The sequence below is a fragment of the Periplaneta americana genome, chromosome 12, assembly GCF_040183065.1.
Source record: "Periplaneta americana isolate PAMFEO1 chromosome 12, P.americana_PAMFEO1_priV1, whole genome shotgun sequence".
Lineage (NCBI taxonomy): Eukaryota > Metazoa > Arthropoda > Insecta > Blattodea > Blattidae > Periplaneta > Periplaneta americana.
The window spans coordinates 58,490,754-58,508,835 of record NC_091128.1 but is presented as its reverse complement, the minus strand read 5'-3'; the positions used below and the strand labels follow the sequence as shown (position 1 = coordinate 58,508,835).

The window sequence follows — 18,082 nt, the reverse complement described above, 5'->3', positions numbered from 1 at the left end:
TTGTGTCAAAATGTCAAGAACAGCTTTTCTTCTTTATTTAATTTTCCCACTCAGTTATTCCAATAAATCTCTCATGCTTGTTCTGAAGTAAAGATACATAAAGGAATTGTACGTTAAAAATATATGCATAAAGTATAGAAGTGTGCTTGTTATGCTGAGTATTGTAGAATGTCTATAATATACTGAAAATGAAATTTTGACAGACATTAAGATGTGTGTCAAATGGAAGCCAATGGCTAAATGTGTGAGAAGCTTTAATGTTGGAGAATATTGTTCTATGATTATAGTTGCTGTAGTATATAGAGTGGAAGGTGTTCGTTCAATGATAGCTTTTGTAAGGGACGAATTCTTAGGATGGTATGAATGGAAAAGTCTTCTACCATTTTGTTCCTTTATACTTAAATTTCTGAGAAATAGTTATTTTACACGATAATTTTTATACCATTATCTTTCAAACATTTGTACGAGATGGAAATATAAAAATAGGAAATTTATCTTTTGAAGAGGTGGAAAAATTCAAATATCTGGGAGCAACAGTAACAAATATAAATTATACTCAGGAGGAAATTAAACACAGAATAAATATGGGAAATGCCTGTTATTATTCGGTTGAGAAGCTTTTATCATCCAGTCTGCTGTCAAAAAATCTGAAAGTTAGAATTTATCAAACAATTATATTACCGGTTGTTATTTATGGTTGTGAAACTTGGATTCTCACTTTGAGAGAGGAACAGAGATTAAGGGTGTTTGAGAATAAGGTGCTTAGGAAAATATTTGGGGCTAAGAGGGATGAAGTTACAGGAGAATGGAGAAAGTTACACAACACAGATCTGCATGCATTGTATTCATCGCCTGACATAATTAGGAACATTAAATCCAGACGTTTGAGATGGGCAGGGCATGTAGCACGTATGGACGAATCCAGAAATGCATATAGAGTGTTAGTTGGGAGGCCGGAGGGAGAAAGACCTTTGGGGAGACCAAAACGTAGATGGGAAGATAATATTAAAATGGGTTTGAGGGAGGTGGGATATGATGATGGAGACTGGATTGATCTTGCTCAGGATAGGGATGAATGGCGGGCTTATGTAAGGGCGACAATGAACCTCCGGGTTCCTTAAAAGCCAGTAAGTAAGTAAGTTATCTTTCAAACATATTAGAAATAGGTACACATTTATAAACGTCTTTACATTAGAGTTCTCAGTTCCAATAAATATTTTACATATGTTAATTTTAATACTTTCTAATACTAATACTGTTCTAATACTTTAATAGTCCACCACTGTGGAGTAACAGTTAGCATGCTTGACCGTGAAACAAGTGGGTCTAGGTTCAAATCCCAGTTGGGACAAGTTACCTCGTTGAGGTTTTTTCCGGGATTTTCCCTCAACCCACTAAGAGCAGATGCTGGGTAACTTTCGGCACTGGATCCTGGACTCATTTCGCTGCCATTATCACCTTCATCTCTCTCGGACACTAGATTTTTTTTATTGGGTTATTTTACGACACTGTATCAACATCTAGGTTATTTAATGTCTGAATGATATGAAGGTGATAATGCCGGTGAAATGAGTCCGGGGTCCAGCACCGAAAGTTACCCAGCATTTGCTCATATTGGGTTAAGGGAAAACCCCGGAAAAAACCTCAACCAGGTAACTTGCCCCGACCGGGATTCGAACCCGGGCCACCTGGTTTCGCAGCCAGACGCGCTGACCGTTACTCCACAGGTGTGGACTCGGACACTAGATAACCATAGCAGTTGATAAAGTGTCGTAAAATAACCAATTAAAAATACTTTAATCATTGAATCACTTTACGTAATGAATGTCTGGCAATGTTTCACCCTAAGACCTGAGTACCCCAGAATGTAGCTCATATTGTTTTAAAGAACAGTGCATGTTGCTGGTATTGTTTCCTGTTCCCTTCACTCCTGCAGAGTAGGGGTGCATGTTGCAATTTTTTTTTTTTCCCTACAAACTCGATTTCTCAGTAAGTAAAAAGAAATAACGCAACATGACAAAAGAAGAATCTGTTCCTTTTATCGCAAGTATTTACTCTGTGACATTACTGTCATTGAACACCTTCCAGTCGACCTGGTTGGCGAGTTGGTATAGCGCTGGCCTTCTATGCCCAAGATTGCGGATTCGATCCTGTGCCAGGTTGATGGCATTTAAGTGTGCTTAAATGCGACAGGCTCATGTCAGTAGATTTACTGGCATGTAAAAGAACTCCTGCGGGACAAAATCCCGGCACATCCGGCGATGCTGATATAACCTCTGCAGTTGCGAGCATCATTAAATAAAACATAACATTTAACACCTTCCACTCTATATTTACTGTGTGATAATTCTGAGCTGACTTGTAGAAATGTGTATTACCTTGCAGGCTCACACTAAGAAATTGCTGGAGCAGATGCGACAGGAAGACAAATCTCTGGATGGTTCTGGAGATATATTTGAGCCTGGAGAAATTAAAGAAGAAGAAGACGAGCTTACTAAGCTTGGTGTGGGAAAGGCAAGCCGTGTGAGGATCAAAACAGCATCTGGGGGTGAGTTTTGTTTTTTATGTGTTTCTAGCAGCTAGTTGTTCCCAAACATTTTTGGTCATGAAACTCTTCAGAAGACATTTCTTTTCCGCAGAACTCTTAACTCTAAACCCAGATTTTTACTAAATATGCCTCAAATGTAGCAGCCAGATTGGAAATGGAGATGGTGGGTAGTAGGGGAACAATATTAGTTATGAAAATTAAATTTTTAGGTTATATGGTGGAGAAAGGAGAAAATCATATCTTGAAAAGATGTTTAAGATTCCTACAAATGATGAAAACTAAGTCTAATTGGATAAAAGAATTAGAAAATGATGTAAGCAGTTTAGGACTAAATTGGTTATGGCAAGAAATTGGTGAAATTAATATAAATTTGATAGGTAAAATTATAATAAAGAGGAGTACCATAACGAGATAGTGAGATAGGGAATGTTTAGCAAGTTAAATGGTTTAAAATCATTAATAAATTACAAAAAAATTAACATCATATGGGCACAGGAAACATATACAAAAGTTAACAACAGGGAGGAAAGGATGGAACTAACGTGGTGGAGATTGGGAATTTGGAGGTTGAAAAATAAAAGAGGAAATGTAGGAAAAGATATATGACCTTTATGTAATCAAAAAGAAGACGTGTTACACATTCTACTATCTTGCCCAGAAAATGAAAGAACAAGAAAAATTTTTATACAGGAAGCTTTACTAAAACTAAATGTAGAAATAGTATATAGGAAATTGTATAGAACAGTAAACGGAAGAAAATTGAGGGAATTCGGAAAATTTTTGTACATAGTAAAGAAAAAATGGGAAGGGAGAACTAAAGTATAAACATACTGTATGTATACAGGGTTAGTTAAAAGTCCAGCACCACCTAAATAACCTTTGAAGCATACGATTCAGACACCCAATATATTTTTTTTATTTTTGAATAGTGCTCATTAAGAACTTTTCAAAAAGTACCCACACTCGATATTCTGTACAGATTCAGTGTTGCTAAGTCAAGAAAAAAGAAAAGTGTATCGAATATTAAAATAATAAAATACTCCTTCCTTAACAAAAACAAAACAAAGCTACCTCACCTTCTAAATTATGTGTTCAAATTGGTAGCCCTCAGCTGCTTTACAATGTGTCGCTCGATCATAGAAACCATTTAAGGAATGATTTAACCAGGCTTTAAGAATATTTTGCACCACTTCCATTTTTATATGAAATAACTTTCTTGATATTTTGGAATATAATACCCTGCTCCTGATGTCCCATTATTAGGATTTAGAGATCCATCTGTAGTATGAATGTAGTAAAAATGATTTACTAGGTGTCATAGTACGTGTTTGTTTTCTGCTTATTAAAGCCTTAAATTCTAAAAGGTGTTTTCTTTACTTGTACAATATTTATTTTGTTGACTTGTGTATTTCAGTGATGCGCAAAGCATCTGCAGCTGGTCAGCAGACACGCCGTGTGTTCGGAAGTATGAATGCACCTCCTGACGAGGAAGATGACTCAGGAAGCCTCGACTCTGATTCGGACCTGCTGCTGGATGGAGAAGGCTCTGAGCTGCTGGGCAGCGAGGAGGAGGATGAGGAGCTGGAGCTTGGGCTGGATGCACCGGTGAACAAGGAGAAACGCAGCGCCAGCAGACTTCACCAGGAGCACAGTGATGACGACTTCTGAATCTTTTATCTGTGTGATATTGTGCCTTGAGTGAGCACCAGGAGGTGGCGAAGATTTATTCCACGTTTATTTTTAAGAATTGCTACTAGAATTGTAAGTACACACTAGCTTTATTGTCTCCAGCAAGGCTATATCTGCCTTTTGGCTATAAACCTTGCAGACTTGAATATACGTGCTCTAGTTTATTCCAGCACAACAAAATCCTTGCATTCCGTACCAGACAATGTAGGTCGTTGATTGCAAGGTTGCTGTTATGTCAAATTTACAACTTTTTTCACACTTTAGTATTACTTTACTAATACGTCATGTACTTCAAATTGTAATGAGAAAGACAGGCTATGACGCAAATTGGAGTCACGTGGTTATCATGGTCTAGTAATGGCCATCTTGATAATTATTGCCTAATATAAATACATGTTCAAAGTTCTAAAAAACAAAGGAATTGCTACATTAAATTCATGTTATATTATATAAATCCCACAAGGGTAGCTGCCCTTCAGTAAGGGTTGCCAAAAGACACAGCATACTAAAGAAATAAAATAAAATAAACATTTGCGTTATCACTATTTACGATTTTTATTTTCAAATGGAAGGTACCCTTGGGAAAGTACTTTTATTCAATAATTATTAGTAATCAAATAGAATATAAGGAAATTTAGATGTACAGGTGATTACATAAAATCTGACAGAATATTTCATTACGTCTATAGCAATAATTTTCAAAATATTTAAAGGAATTCCAAAAGACTTAAAACATTCAACTGAGAATTTTGGAACTGTTCCCCTTGCTCTGAACAATAGGCCAAATACTTCAATCTGTCCTTGTATATGATAATAATCTTTAAAGTATTGAATTGTAGGATCATAGATGGTCATGTAGAGTCATGTACTGCTACAGGTTGTTCAACTGCAGTTTCAAAGCGCACGGTGGGATCAATGATAATTGCTCTGTCATTTCCTCTATCAATTTCAATGATGTCAACTCGTAGAGAACTTCCATCTTTTGCAAGGCAGTGGACTTCTTGGTGAACCTCGTAGAAGGAAGGAAGACTTTTAGTAATAAGTTCTCGTATTGCATGGTGTCTAGTATTCCGGATGAGAGTTCCATGTTGGCAGAATCCCAGAATCCATTTATATATAAACTTGTTCATTGTTGGCCATGTTATGACTAAGAATATGACGTTGCACCATAGCCTGTCTTCCTCGTTAGTCACGCCTGAAATATACGGAGTTTGTAGTATATTCAGAAAGAATCAAAGGTACCTATGTGTAACATAGTTCACATAGATATAAAAATGAGTGGAAGGAATATTTGTTTCCTTACAGTTTGCAACCGATCTATTAGGGTTTGTGGACTGCAGATAGGAGCAATAATTCAACATGTCAACAATGTAACAGTCCAAACAAGTCGCGATATGACCTTGCAGTTTAAGTCATTATAAATAAATCCATCCAGTGCCCACCATGTATAATGATTAGGTATTACTATTAGTTGGTTATTTAATAATGTTGTATCAACTACTGGATTATTTAGGATCAATGGAATTGATGACAGTGAGATGTATTTGGCGAAATGTGGCCGAGGATTCGCAATAGATTACCTGATGTTTGCCTTTACGGTTGGGTAAACCTCGGAAAAAAACCCAACCAGGTAATCAGCCTAAGTGGGAATCGAACCCGCGCCTGAGCGCAACGCCATATCAGCAGAAAAATGTGTTGTTTAAAATATAGTATTTCTGCATTCAAAGTGACAGTGTCAAACATGTTGTAATACAAACCCAGGGGCCATCTTTTAGTGATTATTTTTGTTGTGTATGTTCGAACTTTTTGATCCATCAGAACAACACCTCCTTTAGTTTTGTTATACTGTAGAATGATTTCTGGTTTCTTCTTTGGGGTTTGAGAATCAATGCTTTTGTCATGGTGCATTATACTCAACAACACTACAGCTTTATTCTTTTTAGGTACATAGCTAACTAGTGTGGCATCGTCCTTGAATGCGAATTCAGATGAAAGTACTTCTCTCCCTTTGTTAGGAAGAAGCTGTATGGTTATTTCAGGCTTATTCATTTGCAGAGTACCAACTACTGTCAATTTTTTTGATAGTAACTGTTCTGCCAGAGACAAACTTATGAAGTAGTTGTCCATAGATATATTCCTTGCAGAGCCATATACAGGACATATCAAAAGTCCGGTAACACTTTCAGTATTTTATTACACAAAAACTACTAATGATAGCACTTTCAAACACACGTCAGTTTGAAGTCAAACTCTCAAAGTTCTGTTTACACTTTACAGAGATTCAATGTGTGAACCACGAGTGACTCGGCAGATGTCCAAACGATAATCAAACTCTTCCCATACCCTTTTCAACATATCCTCTGTGACCGTGGTGGCAGCTTCTCGAATTCTGGTTTTTAGTTCCTCTAAATCACGTGGCAAAGGTGGTACAAACACATGGTCCTTTAGGTACCCCCATAGAAAAAAGTCACATGCAGTCATATTGGGTGACCTTGGTGGCCATGTCATGAAACATATGTTCCTTACTCCAGCACGTCCTATCCAACGATCAGACATCTCCGTATTCAGGTAAGCACGAACTGCATTGTGGAAATGTGGCGGAGCCCCATCTTGCTGAAAGATGAAATCGTCATCGAGATCTTGTCTAAGTTGAGGCACCAACCATTGCTCCAACATGTCCAGATATGAATGTCCAGTCACAGTAGCCTCAATGAAGAAGAAAGGTCCGTATAGTTTTCGTTGTGACAACGCGCAGAAAACAGAAAACATTCACCTTTGATGAATCACGCTCATGTTCAATGATTCTGTGAGGTTTCTGTGTACCCCAAACACGACAGTTGTGCTTGTTAATTTTCCCACTCTTATGGAATGTCGCTTCGTCGCTGAAAATTAAGCGGCTGAATAACTTTGAGAGTTTGTCTTTAAACTGACGTGTGTTTGAAAGTGCTATCATTAGTAGTTTTTTGTATAATAAAATATTGAAAGTGTTACCGGACTTTTGATATGCCCTGTACTGTTTCTGCAAGTTTTAAGACAGTGGTTGCTGCCAGGTTTTTCTGAGGAGGACCACCAGCTGGTTTTCCACTGTAAATTATACCATCAATTGCATAACCGATATGTGATCACACAACCAATTTATCTTTATTCCATACTTAGCTGGCTTTTTGCAGAAATCGACAGTACCCACGAAATGGAACAAGTTGTTCATCTGGGATGAGGAATTTCTTACCGTTATCGATGAATAATTTCCAGACATAACTGAATGCAGCTAATGTATCTGTTTTCAGTCTTTCATCTCGTGTATGATTATCATTAAAGTGAAGATATCTTCTTATGGTTTTAAATCTTCCAGCTGACATGCTGGCACGATAAAAGGGTTTCGAACATGGATCAAGAAACATTTCTCTCACAGAAACATCCCAGCTCTTCTCCATTCCAGCATGAATTACTATCCCAATAAAAGCATGGAGTTCTTCGATCGTAATATCCTTCCAAAATCTTCTACTTGCATTCGTACATCTACCGTCGAGGTTAGAGCAGTGAAGTAATTCATTCAATATATTTGGTGACGGAAAAACAAAGAATGCATCGCAGGGGTTTGTAGTACTTACATATCTTGCTGGTCCTGGAGCATTCTGTAAGATATTATGTGATGCAACTCTTCCTCTTTGAGATGGAGTCTAGGACCACACTGTTCCATCTCGACCTAAGAAGCACTCACTAGTGTCTGAAAATTGTCCATTATCCATAACCTGATTATCACTTGCATTTTCACTCGTTTCACTGGAGTCAGATGTGACCTCTAAATCGTTGTCATTCTTATTTTGGCTAGGTGGCACATAATCACCATCATCATCATGAGAGAAAACACTACCATCTTCTGTAATATCATCATCACTAGCATATTCGTCCAACCACTTCCCTACCTTTTTATCACATTCGGTATCAGTTGCACACACAGATTTAGATTTCCTGAACTTTTTCACTACACTTGAAGAAGCCATCACTATTCTTCACTAATCACTGATTCTCCAGTAAATGACCTGTGGAATACAGTCATCCATCTGTGGGTGTTAACAAAGAGAAATTATTATAAAATAATTGCGATCAACAGTTTGGTTTTCATTAAATGCCAAGCTTTACTTATCAATTTTTTACTGGTCCGACAGACCCATCATATGCAAAGGACGGGTTAGAACACAAAAAAAATTATTTTTCATGATTTTTTATTTTTAAAATTGAATTATTCAATTTTCTCTCTGAAAATAACGTTGCATGAAAAATGAATGATTTTGTGATGAAGTCACAGACACTCATTGTCCTAGATTTAAAATAAATATACAAACATCAGCTATGAATATAGTGTTGGGTCTGGGAGACCCATCATAATATATGCATTCAAAGATTAATCAGAGTCTACTGTAATTTGATTGGTCTATTATAGGAGCATGATGGTGATTGATCTGCCACTTTGTTGTTTTTCCCAGCAGAACGTTTGAAAAAGTTGCCAGTTTTCTTTTGTGAATACTTTTGATGTTGCTTGCAAACAATTATCTCACATACAGCCCTCAAGTGTCTATAGAATGGCTGCAGTTCAGGATCTGAAGTCAAGTCCATAACTCCAATGAGTACGTCCAGAGCTTCACGAGCATTTGAGAGCTTCGACTTAGACAAGCGTTGTTCTTCCTCCTCCTCGTCTGTACTATTCTCGTCTGTGGTGGTAGGAGCCAAAACATCGTGAGCAATCTCTTCTTCAGTCTGGATCTGGTATCCTGGGTCTCCATCTTCTCTGTCTAACCACTTGTGAATTTTCTCTACAGTGGGCCCTGTTCCACCTGCTGCTAACAATGTCTGGTGATAATCAGTGGTCTCACAACCCTCGAAATTATACTCTACATCTTTGTCAAAAAGAAGTGTGTTCCAGTAGTTGACAAGCGTAAAGTTTTTACATCATTCCAAGTAGAAGACTAGTTGAAAATTGCTGACAATGTTGTAGTTGCAGATGTTTTGCAATGTCCTTCATCTTGCGTGTCCTCAGATTCCTCTAATACCACTATTACTTCATCGAGAAACTTCCTCTTATACAGTCTCTTGCATGTCAAAATAACATCCTGATCCTTGGATAAGCGATGTTGTATTGGAAGGCAATTCCAGGCACTTTATTTCTCCATCACTGAAACACATCTTCGCAGTTGGATGTGATGGAGCGTTGTCTACAAGCAAAACAGCTTTGACTTCACCAAGGGCAATCTTTAGAACTTCGATTTGAAATCGTCGCACTTCGGGAACAAATTATTTTTGAAACCAGTCTAGTGTGATTTCTTGGGCAACCATGCATTTTGTGAATTAGTATAATGCACAGATAGAGTATTCATTATGTGCTTTAGCACATGAGACGACCGTGATTTGCCGACTATCACTGATTTAAGGCGGTGGCTTCCATTTGTATTTGCACACAATAAGACCAGAAGTCTCTTTTTGCTAAGCTTTCCACCGTGCCCTCATGCTTATATACTTGTGTGTTTTCAGGTAGTGTATGCCAAAACTGCCCTGTCTCATCTGCATTGTATAGTTGAGCGCGTGTTGAACCAGTCATGTTCTAAATGGCTCAACACTAGCTTTATTGGCACTTAGCGCTTCAGCAAACATTCTCTTGTTTACAATATTGTGCCGGTTGCGGAAATGATAGAGTCAGCCATCGCTAGCTTTAAATTCAATATTCATATGCTTAGCAAGTCTTTCAGCTGCCGCCTGAAGCTCTACACCACGACTAGCAACACTGTTAGACTATTGCTGCATGTACCATGCATGTACATTATTTTCCAGGTTTGAGTCACTAGGCAACTTCATTCGTTTTCTACTGGAAACTGTTGTTTCGACATCACATTGCAAAGCAAATGTCTTCAGCTTGTCCTTGTTCTTTCTTATTTCCGAAACTGTTTTATGATGCCATATTCTTTACACATATTTGACACAGAAACACTTGATTCTAACTTTTCAATAAGTTTCAGTTTCTCTGCAACACTTAAAGAAACACACTTTCTTTTGTTCGACGCCATTGTGGAAGAGAAGGCCTGATGGCCTTAACTACACCAGAATAAATAAATAAATAAATAAATAAATAAAATAAATAAATTGTTACGCATGTACAGTACTCAGCTTAACTGGTTACCCTCAACAGGCCGAGACACACTGGCATCGTCGTGGCATAGCATTTTCTCTATACACTCTGGTCTTGGTATGTGTGGATGCATCATGTTTTTAGCGCGTTGGTGGGAGGAGAGGGGTAGTAGCGCTGCATTGCAAGATGTCTGCCAGCCCTTTGTGTTGCCTGTAACATTTTAGCCTACCAGAATGTGTCTTGTCACGTTCATAATTAAAATTTTATTTTCGAAAAATTTGGTTCAAGATATCAGGGTCCAAGTTATCAAGCGTTCACTGTACTTCAGTTATAAAAATTGAACGCAAACAAGCTTTTTGTGTTTTGGACATACAGGTTTCAAGCACTTTGCACAGAATAATTTGGATTCTTATCCTTTGATCTTGTGTAGTGCACACATCTTCCCTGTTTCATTTTAGGCGTATTTTGAGCACCATCAACCTTTAGTTCTACTCCCGAACAGGTTTGAATTCCATTAGCAAGTTTGCTGGGCAGGGGCTTTTGCAGGCAACTTTCCACATGTGATTTCGCCAGCTCCAATCCTAGATCTTTCAGGAAATGACGACGTTTTAAATTTACACCTCGGCCTTTTTTTGGAGTTCTTGTAGGGGACCATGCTATTGACATCAGCCTAATCTAACATTCCATATAGAAGACATAGTGGCCAGCGTTTTGTTTTTCGGGCAACAGAGTATGTACACTTAACAGCAAAAAGAATGGGCTGACTCTTGTTTAATAGAAATGTTAAGTTCTAACGCACAGTTTACTCGTGTAAACGCAACGCACTGCAAGGCAGTTCACCTTCCGGTACGGTAAAATTGTTTTTTTTTTATTTTAGTTTTTAATTAATTTATTAGTTTAAATGTGAAATGGCATTTATTCATAAACTTCGTTATCCCTGCTTTGTAAAAATATTATTGCCCATAACTTGTGGAATATTAATAGGCAAGACCTGGCCTGTATAAACAAAAATACTTGTTTCCAATCCTAAAAAAACTGGACGCATATCAAACATAAATAAATAATTACATAAACAAAAAAAAAAAAACAATTTGTTAATATATTAACAAAAAAGGCCCATGGTGGGGACTAGTATCTCGTCCACAAACCACCTACATTAACAACTGCCCTCATTCTGCGCGGGATGGAGTCCACAAGATTATGGAACAGGTTAAATTCATGGCCACCTCCTCCCACGCTTCTAGAACTCTGTACCACAATTCGTCAGCTGTCCGAATGGGTATTTGTTCTGCCCAATTAGAGCGTAGGATCTGTTTGACTGTAGCCCACAAATTTTCAATCGGATTGATATCTTGTGATTTTGGAGACCAGTCGACCGTCTCCTTGTAAACCACCTTTGAATCCGGTTGGTGGTGTGTACCAGGTGATTATCCTGCTGGAAGAAAAGTGTTCCTGCTGGATATCGTTCTCGGGCAGAAGTGATCGTTACATTTGCTAAATGTGTTCGTAGACTTCTGTCGTAAACCGACCTTGGATGCGTTACAGAAGTCCTACCCCATGGTATGACATCCACACCCAACATGCGATGCTTACGCGACCCGACCTATTAAGTCATCTCATGAAGTGTTCATCGTATCAGTGGCCATCCATACGATAAATTAGGGCAGGACTATCGTTGCTACTGGAGACAATTACCTCATCGAAGAAAATGACATTTCTCCAATCGAAGTCCTGTCGGAGAGTAGCATACGCTAGAAGGTCCACGGCATGCTCCATTGTCAAATTTTCTCTTCTCACAGCTCGACGACAATATATGACACAGTCTCTAAAACTCCTACTCATGGTGTGTGGGAAACCTGGAAAGTTGGACGCCATCTTGAGTTGAAAGGCAGTTCTAAAGGGGTGGTTCTCAACTTCTCTCAATAACATGGCGTCCTCTTCCCTTGTAGGGATGCGCGGCCGACCAGGAATGGGACGATTCACAAGTTCACTATTCTCAATAAAAAATTTAGCCCATCTCTTAGCAGTTGACGATGGGACTCCAACTTCTCTGGCTGCCATCGATGCAGAATAACCTACGCGAACCAGGGCCTTGTTGACGGAGTTGTCTCTCCGCCATCTTCAAGCGTAATGACGAGACAGAACGTTTTATTAACAGTCAGGAGTATTGCTTGAAAGAGAGAAGGAGGTTTATTATTTATTAGAGTCTGAGCATGTTCTAAGAGATATCGCAACATAAATATAGCTTTGCGAGACATATATGATGTCAAATTTGTAATTTAAAAAAAAGAAGATTGTAGAAGATTCGAACCTTGAGCTACTATTATTAACTCGTTCAATAGACCAATGCAGTAACGATTTACGCTACTGTGACTGTTAATATCCTGTTGGCATAATATGTGCTTTCCCTTTACATATTTGCTTCGGTTGATTTTGTATTTATCAATTTTATTATTATTTCACTCTTCAGAGGCCCTGATGTATCTAGAATTAACTCTCTATTCGATTTTATTACATATTTTAGACTCTTAAACAAATTTGTTGCAAATTTAAATGGTTTAATTATGTGTTATCTGGTGAACTACGGCTTTGACGAGACGAGCTTGCACAATGTTATGTGTCTGGAACTTAAGAAATTGTCGGCCGGCCCATTCTTTTTGCCATTAAGTGTATGCATCAGTTGGTCCAGACTGTCGACTCCACCTTTTGTCTCTTTATAGAAATGAATGATCTCTGTTTTTTTTTGTTTCTTTATTGATGGAAGTATCATAGTGCATAATAGAAAGGAGAATCACACTTTTTCCCTTTTTTTTTTAATTGGGTTATTTTACGATGCTGTATCAACATCTAGGTTATTTAGCGTCTGAATGATATGAAGGTGATAATGCCAGTGAAATGAGTCCGGGGTCCAGCACCGAAAGTTACCCAGTATTTGCTCGTATTGGGTTGAGGGAAAACCCCGGAAAAAACCTCAACCAGGTAACTTGCCCCGACCAGGATTCGAACCTGGGCCACCTGGTTTCGCAGCCAGACGCGCTGACCGTTACTCCACAGGTGTGGACTCCCCCCCCCCCTTTTTTTGGACAAAGACTGATTAGTGTTTTGGATCCATCAAAAGCAAAATCAGAACTTCCCACAAGTTCTTTTTGGGAAGGTAGGAAAAAAGTGGGAATCTCCTTCTTGTTGCGATGCATTGTTCCAACCACTGTCAACTTGTGAACCTGAAGCATTGTTTCAGCTAAAGGGATGAACATGAACCAATTGTCCATTGTAATATTTCTAAGACACAAACGATTTTCAAGTCGTATTTATCTGGCTTTGATGAAATATAAACCCTAAAAGGGCACTTACCTCTGAAACCATGAAACGTTTCGTCTACTGTACAATACTTGTGAGGAATGTAGTAAGCTTTGCAGTTGAAAAGAAATGACTCCCACAGAAATCTGATTGGTGAGAATTTGTCTTCAATGTTTCTTTTTGTTTTATCGTCGAATCTCAAAGTGTTTATAAGGAATGAAAACCTGTTCTCTGACGTAGTGTAGTGGAAAATATGCACACCAAAGATTTACACCACATTTCTCTACTGTTCATATGCCCTGATTTCGAACTTTCTGCACTGTAAAGAAGGCCAAATAAAGCACAAATTTCATTTTTATTCATATCACTAATGTAATGACAATCTTCCATGTACTTTGTTCTTTGACGAGCAATATCATCATTCGTGTGTTGTACTATTGCATCAATTATGTCTTTGGTGAAAAGTAATCTCCACCCTTCTAAACCAGAAAAAATGTCTTTTGCCACTCCTTTATTTCCCAGAATTCGCACCACTATATTCCAGGCCGGAGTTCTCGTGCGAAGATTCCCAACTGAAGATTGCCATCGATGACCATTTCTGCCCCTTATAACTGCCCCCATAGTTTCATCATCACTGTGTTTGATGTTGGAGATGTACTATTAGCCAAATTTCATCATCCACTTCGGAATCAACATGCACAAAGTCCTCACAATCTGACACTACTTCAGTTGAATCATCCTCTATATTATCATCCATACAGCTTTGTATAAAGTTTGGAAAGTTGGATGCATCTGCGCTGCAACTGTCCATGTTTCTTAAATAATAAGAAAAATAAATTAATTGAGAGCAATACAAAAATTAAGAACACTTACTGGGGTATACCAGTACTCCAGTCGACACACAGTCCTGAATTTAATTAAATATCGCTACACTTTACTTACCAAAACAAGTAATACATCAACTCACAACGAAGTCGTTCTCGTAACTGAAGGTACTAAGTCCCTACAGGACCTTCTAAATCAGATGTCTTAAGCCCAACCCACAGAAGCTGTCACAGAGAGCAAGTTCAGATAACGTAATCAGCTGAACAGGTAAGCTCAATACCGAAGATAGTCGATCGTATTCATGTTACAAGCATGAGCGAGCTAAGTTGTAACTGTCACGGGAGAAATACTACTGAACTACACTTCTTGACCTGTACATAAACATTATATTAGTCGGCTGTTTTCGGAAGAAATTTCTTAAGTAGTTTGCAATAATAATAATAATAATAATAATTTATTATTATCTAATGATATGTCAATGATTAATAAATAAGATCATCAAGCATGAAGAACAATACATGTTGCGTAATTATTTAAGCACAATAGTTCATTCCTGTGTAAATGGTTTTACATATCTCTTTTCTTTTAAATATATATATTTAATAAAATAAAATTCAATGAAATTATGATTAAATTACAATGAAACTTGTTGGTTGTTAAAGTACGTAATCTTACGATATATCAATATTAATATATTCACTACAACAGAAGTTAAATATGTTTTCTTATGTTTTGATAATTAAAAAGGTAATGAAAACATCTTAGGAATTTACAAACAGTTATTTTAAATTGAAACGTATTAAAATGCTTAAAATTTAACATACAACAACATACAATATTGAAAGACTTAATATATTATCTCATAAATTCATTTTTAAACACATTGTTCTGAGTAAAAGTGCTAGTAAATTAATTTGTACTCTTAACTATCTTCTAGGGGGAAATGAACTGGTCACCCTACTCCATTATCTCCTGGCCTAATTGCCTCATAAGTGGTGCCTTCTTGGTACCACTTGAGAGATTAAGACCTGTCTTCGGACATTTGACTAAACAACAAGAAACAACTATCTTTGCTTGAGAATTACTTCAACCCAAACTGTCAACATCATTAAAATATTATAACATACAGGGAATTTAAGATAATTAACATTATATAAAATAGATTAGTGACAGTTGTTTAAATGCATATAATTCTATTCCTGTCCAATAAACTGTATTGTTGTGCTGTTCTCAGCTACAATTATTTTTTCTCACTATAACTTCATGTACGTCTGGAGATAACGATTGTGTTGCCATCAGACGGAGAGTATTAATGAGATGGGCTTGTGTCATGCGTGATCTATGCTTTGACTTTCCAATTTTCATTAGGGAAAAGAATTGCTCGCAGGTATAAGTGGAGCCAAACATAGCAACAATTCTTATTGCAACATTTCGGATCTGTGGAAAATTGTGCTTTCCGAGAAGATTGTAGAATTCTTGCAGTCTCATTGTCGGGAAACTGTTCTTAAAAAATGTGCTGCTTTGCAGTTCAATTAACTCAATCTGTAGTTCCTCCGGCATGTCGGTGGGCTGAATCAGGAAAGGCGTTATAAATACAGTGAACATTCTTTCCAGGAGAGTGAAGTCATTAAATCTGGTCTCAAATTCTTTCTTCAAGTCCTTCAGTACTGTTATATCGTAACGGTTGGAGATGTCTATCTATACATTCAAACGGCGCGGTCAGTGACATCATCTGGAGATACACTAACTGCTCCCGCATCTTGTTCCACTCTTACATTAAAAATGAGAGGAGGAAGTTCTCCGTAAAGGCTCTATTGAGACGTCTGTTCTAAATATTACCGGACCTTACACTGGCATCCAAGATGGCAGCCAGAAGAAGCCTGTAGATTGCATTGAGTTAAAATGAATACGGCACTGATGAGATTAACAAAATTCTCAATTAAATAATAAATAATAAAGTTCCTTATCTACATAAATGGACATAGTACATACAATAACATAAAAATGTCTACATCTACACCAATAATAAAAGAAAAGCTTCAATATGTTATTGGCCAATATCTTGGTGCATTTCACTGCTAGTTATTTTAAAGTCATTTCACATTTACACATAACATCAAAATCTGTGGTGTTTAATTCAAAGAAAGCCATTGATAAATTGATTATAAGCTTCCTCTGACAGTTCAATTGTAAGAAGTCATTTTCAAATGTTTCACTTAGCAAAATGTTAAATAGTTTATATACAAATGTACATAAACTGACAACAAAATCAGAAGGGCATTTCAGACCACCACGGTTTAAGGCATCAAAATAAGAAAATGTTGTATTGTTTTCAATTATCAAGTCCCTGGCTGTAGACAAAGTTGACACACATGATACACACTTTTCTGTGTTCGATCCTAATGAGTTAAGTACACTATGAGCAACATAACCACCAGTGCAGATTGGAATTTCCTGTGTACTTCTGTCAATTTCAACTGTATGTAGATGTTTTAATGCACATCAAACTTATTCAAGACACTGTCTGGTACATTTTGGACAGCACGGGTATTCATATCTGAACAAGCTGTTACAAAGGATGTTATTGAAAATTCTTCTAATGATGCTAATTTCATCCTTAGAACACTACAAAGTTTCAATTTTCTTTCTGATTCTAGAACCTGCTCTGCTGAAACATGATAATTTTCCCTACTCATCTGGCGGTACTGTCCAAATCTGCCCTCCAACTTATCCATCTGAAATTTTTCTAGCAGTATGTACTTCCATTTCAATTCATGGAATAAGTATTTGCACATGTAAATTAAACTCTCGATTGTGTGTGTCAGTGCAGTATGAGTGTCATTTGAGAGCTTCCCATTCATTGCTGAAGATTGCCAAACCTTTAAAAACCAGTGGTGTGCAGTGCTATTTCTCGATGGAGAACAGGTAAAAAAAAAACAATAATAGTAATGTATGTATTTATTTACACTGCAAGTGGGCATGCAACCAGTGGCAGTGGTATACACAATATAAACAATACACAATAAAGAAATGATAAACAATATTTACAATACACAGTACAATTATACAATACACAATAGGCCTACAATTTTATACACAATACAATAAGAATACACAATATAATTTAACACAATAATAATAAAACATAAATGAAATACCTAATTTTACATTACAACCTACATTATTATGTACAGGCCCTACATAAGTTTCAATAGTCTTTCACTTTATTCTCATCTCACCCACTGTAGTGGCACTATGACGCATTTCACTGACACTTTAGCACACATTTCACTGACACTATAGAACACATTTCATTGACGCTATAAATTATCACTGATCGGAACTATTCACTGCATTGTAAAACCATAACTTCACTGACTCACCTCGCTTCACTGATACAACAGTTCAAATAAGTCAAATAATTACACCCTTATGCATACTGTACTTATAAACAGAACTACATTTAAACTAAACATATCTAGTCTAAGACCCTCTTACACGCTATTTTTAAATAATTTACAATTCAAACCAAGGAAGTAACTCGTCAGGCTAATTAAATACATGTCACCTTAAAAAATTAAATGTTAAATTTCGCCTTAATT

General features: G+C 37.2%; 1 protein-coding gene across 1 annotated transcript in view; it reads left to right on the top strand.

Annotated features, from left to right (window-relative positions):
* Cluap1 (clusterin associated protein 1) overlaps positions 1–10,293 on the top strand; it is a 33,658-nt gene extending 23,365 nt beyond the window's left edge. The window contains exons 7-8 of the mRNA XM_069841394.1: positions 2,386–2,548; positions 3,963–10,293. Coding sequence (XP_069697495.1) covers positions 2,386–2,548; positions 3,963–4,216 — 417 coding nt within the window. The 3' untranslated portion in view covers positions 4,217–10,293. The remainder of the gene's footprint in view (positions 1–2,385; positions 2,549–3,962) is intronic.
* Positions 10,294–18,082: the final 7,789 nt, after the last annotated feature.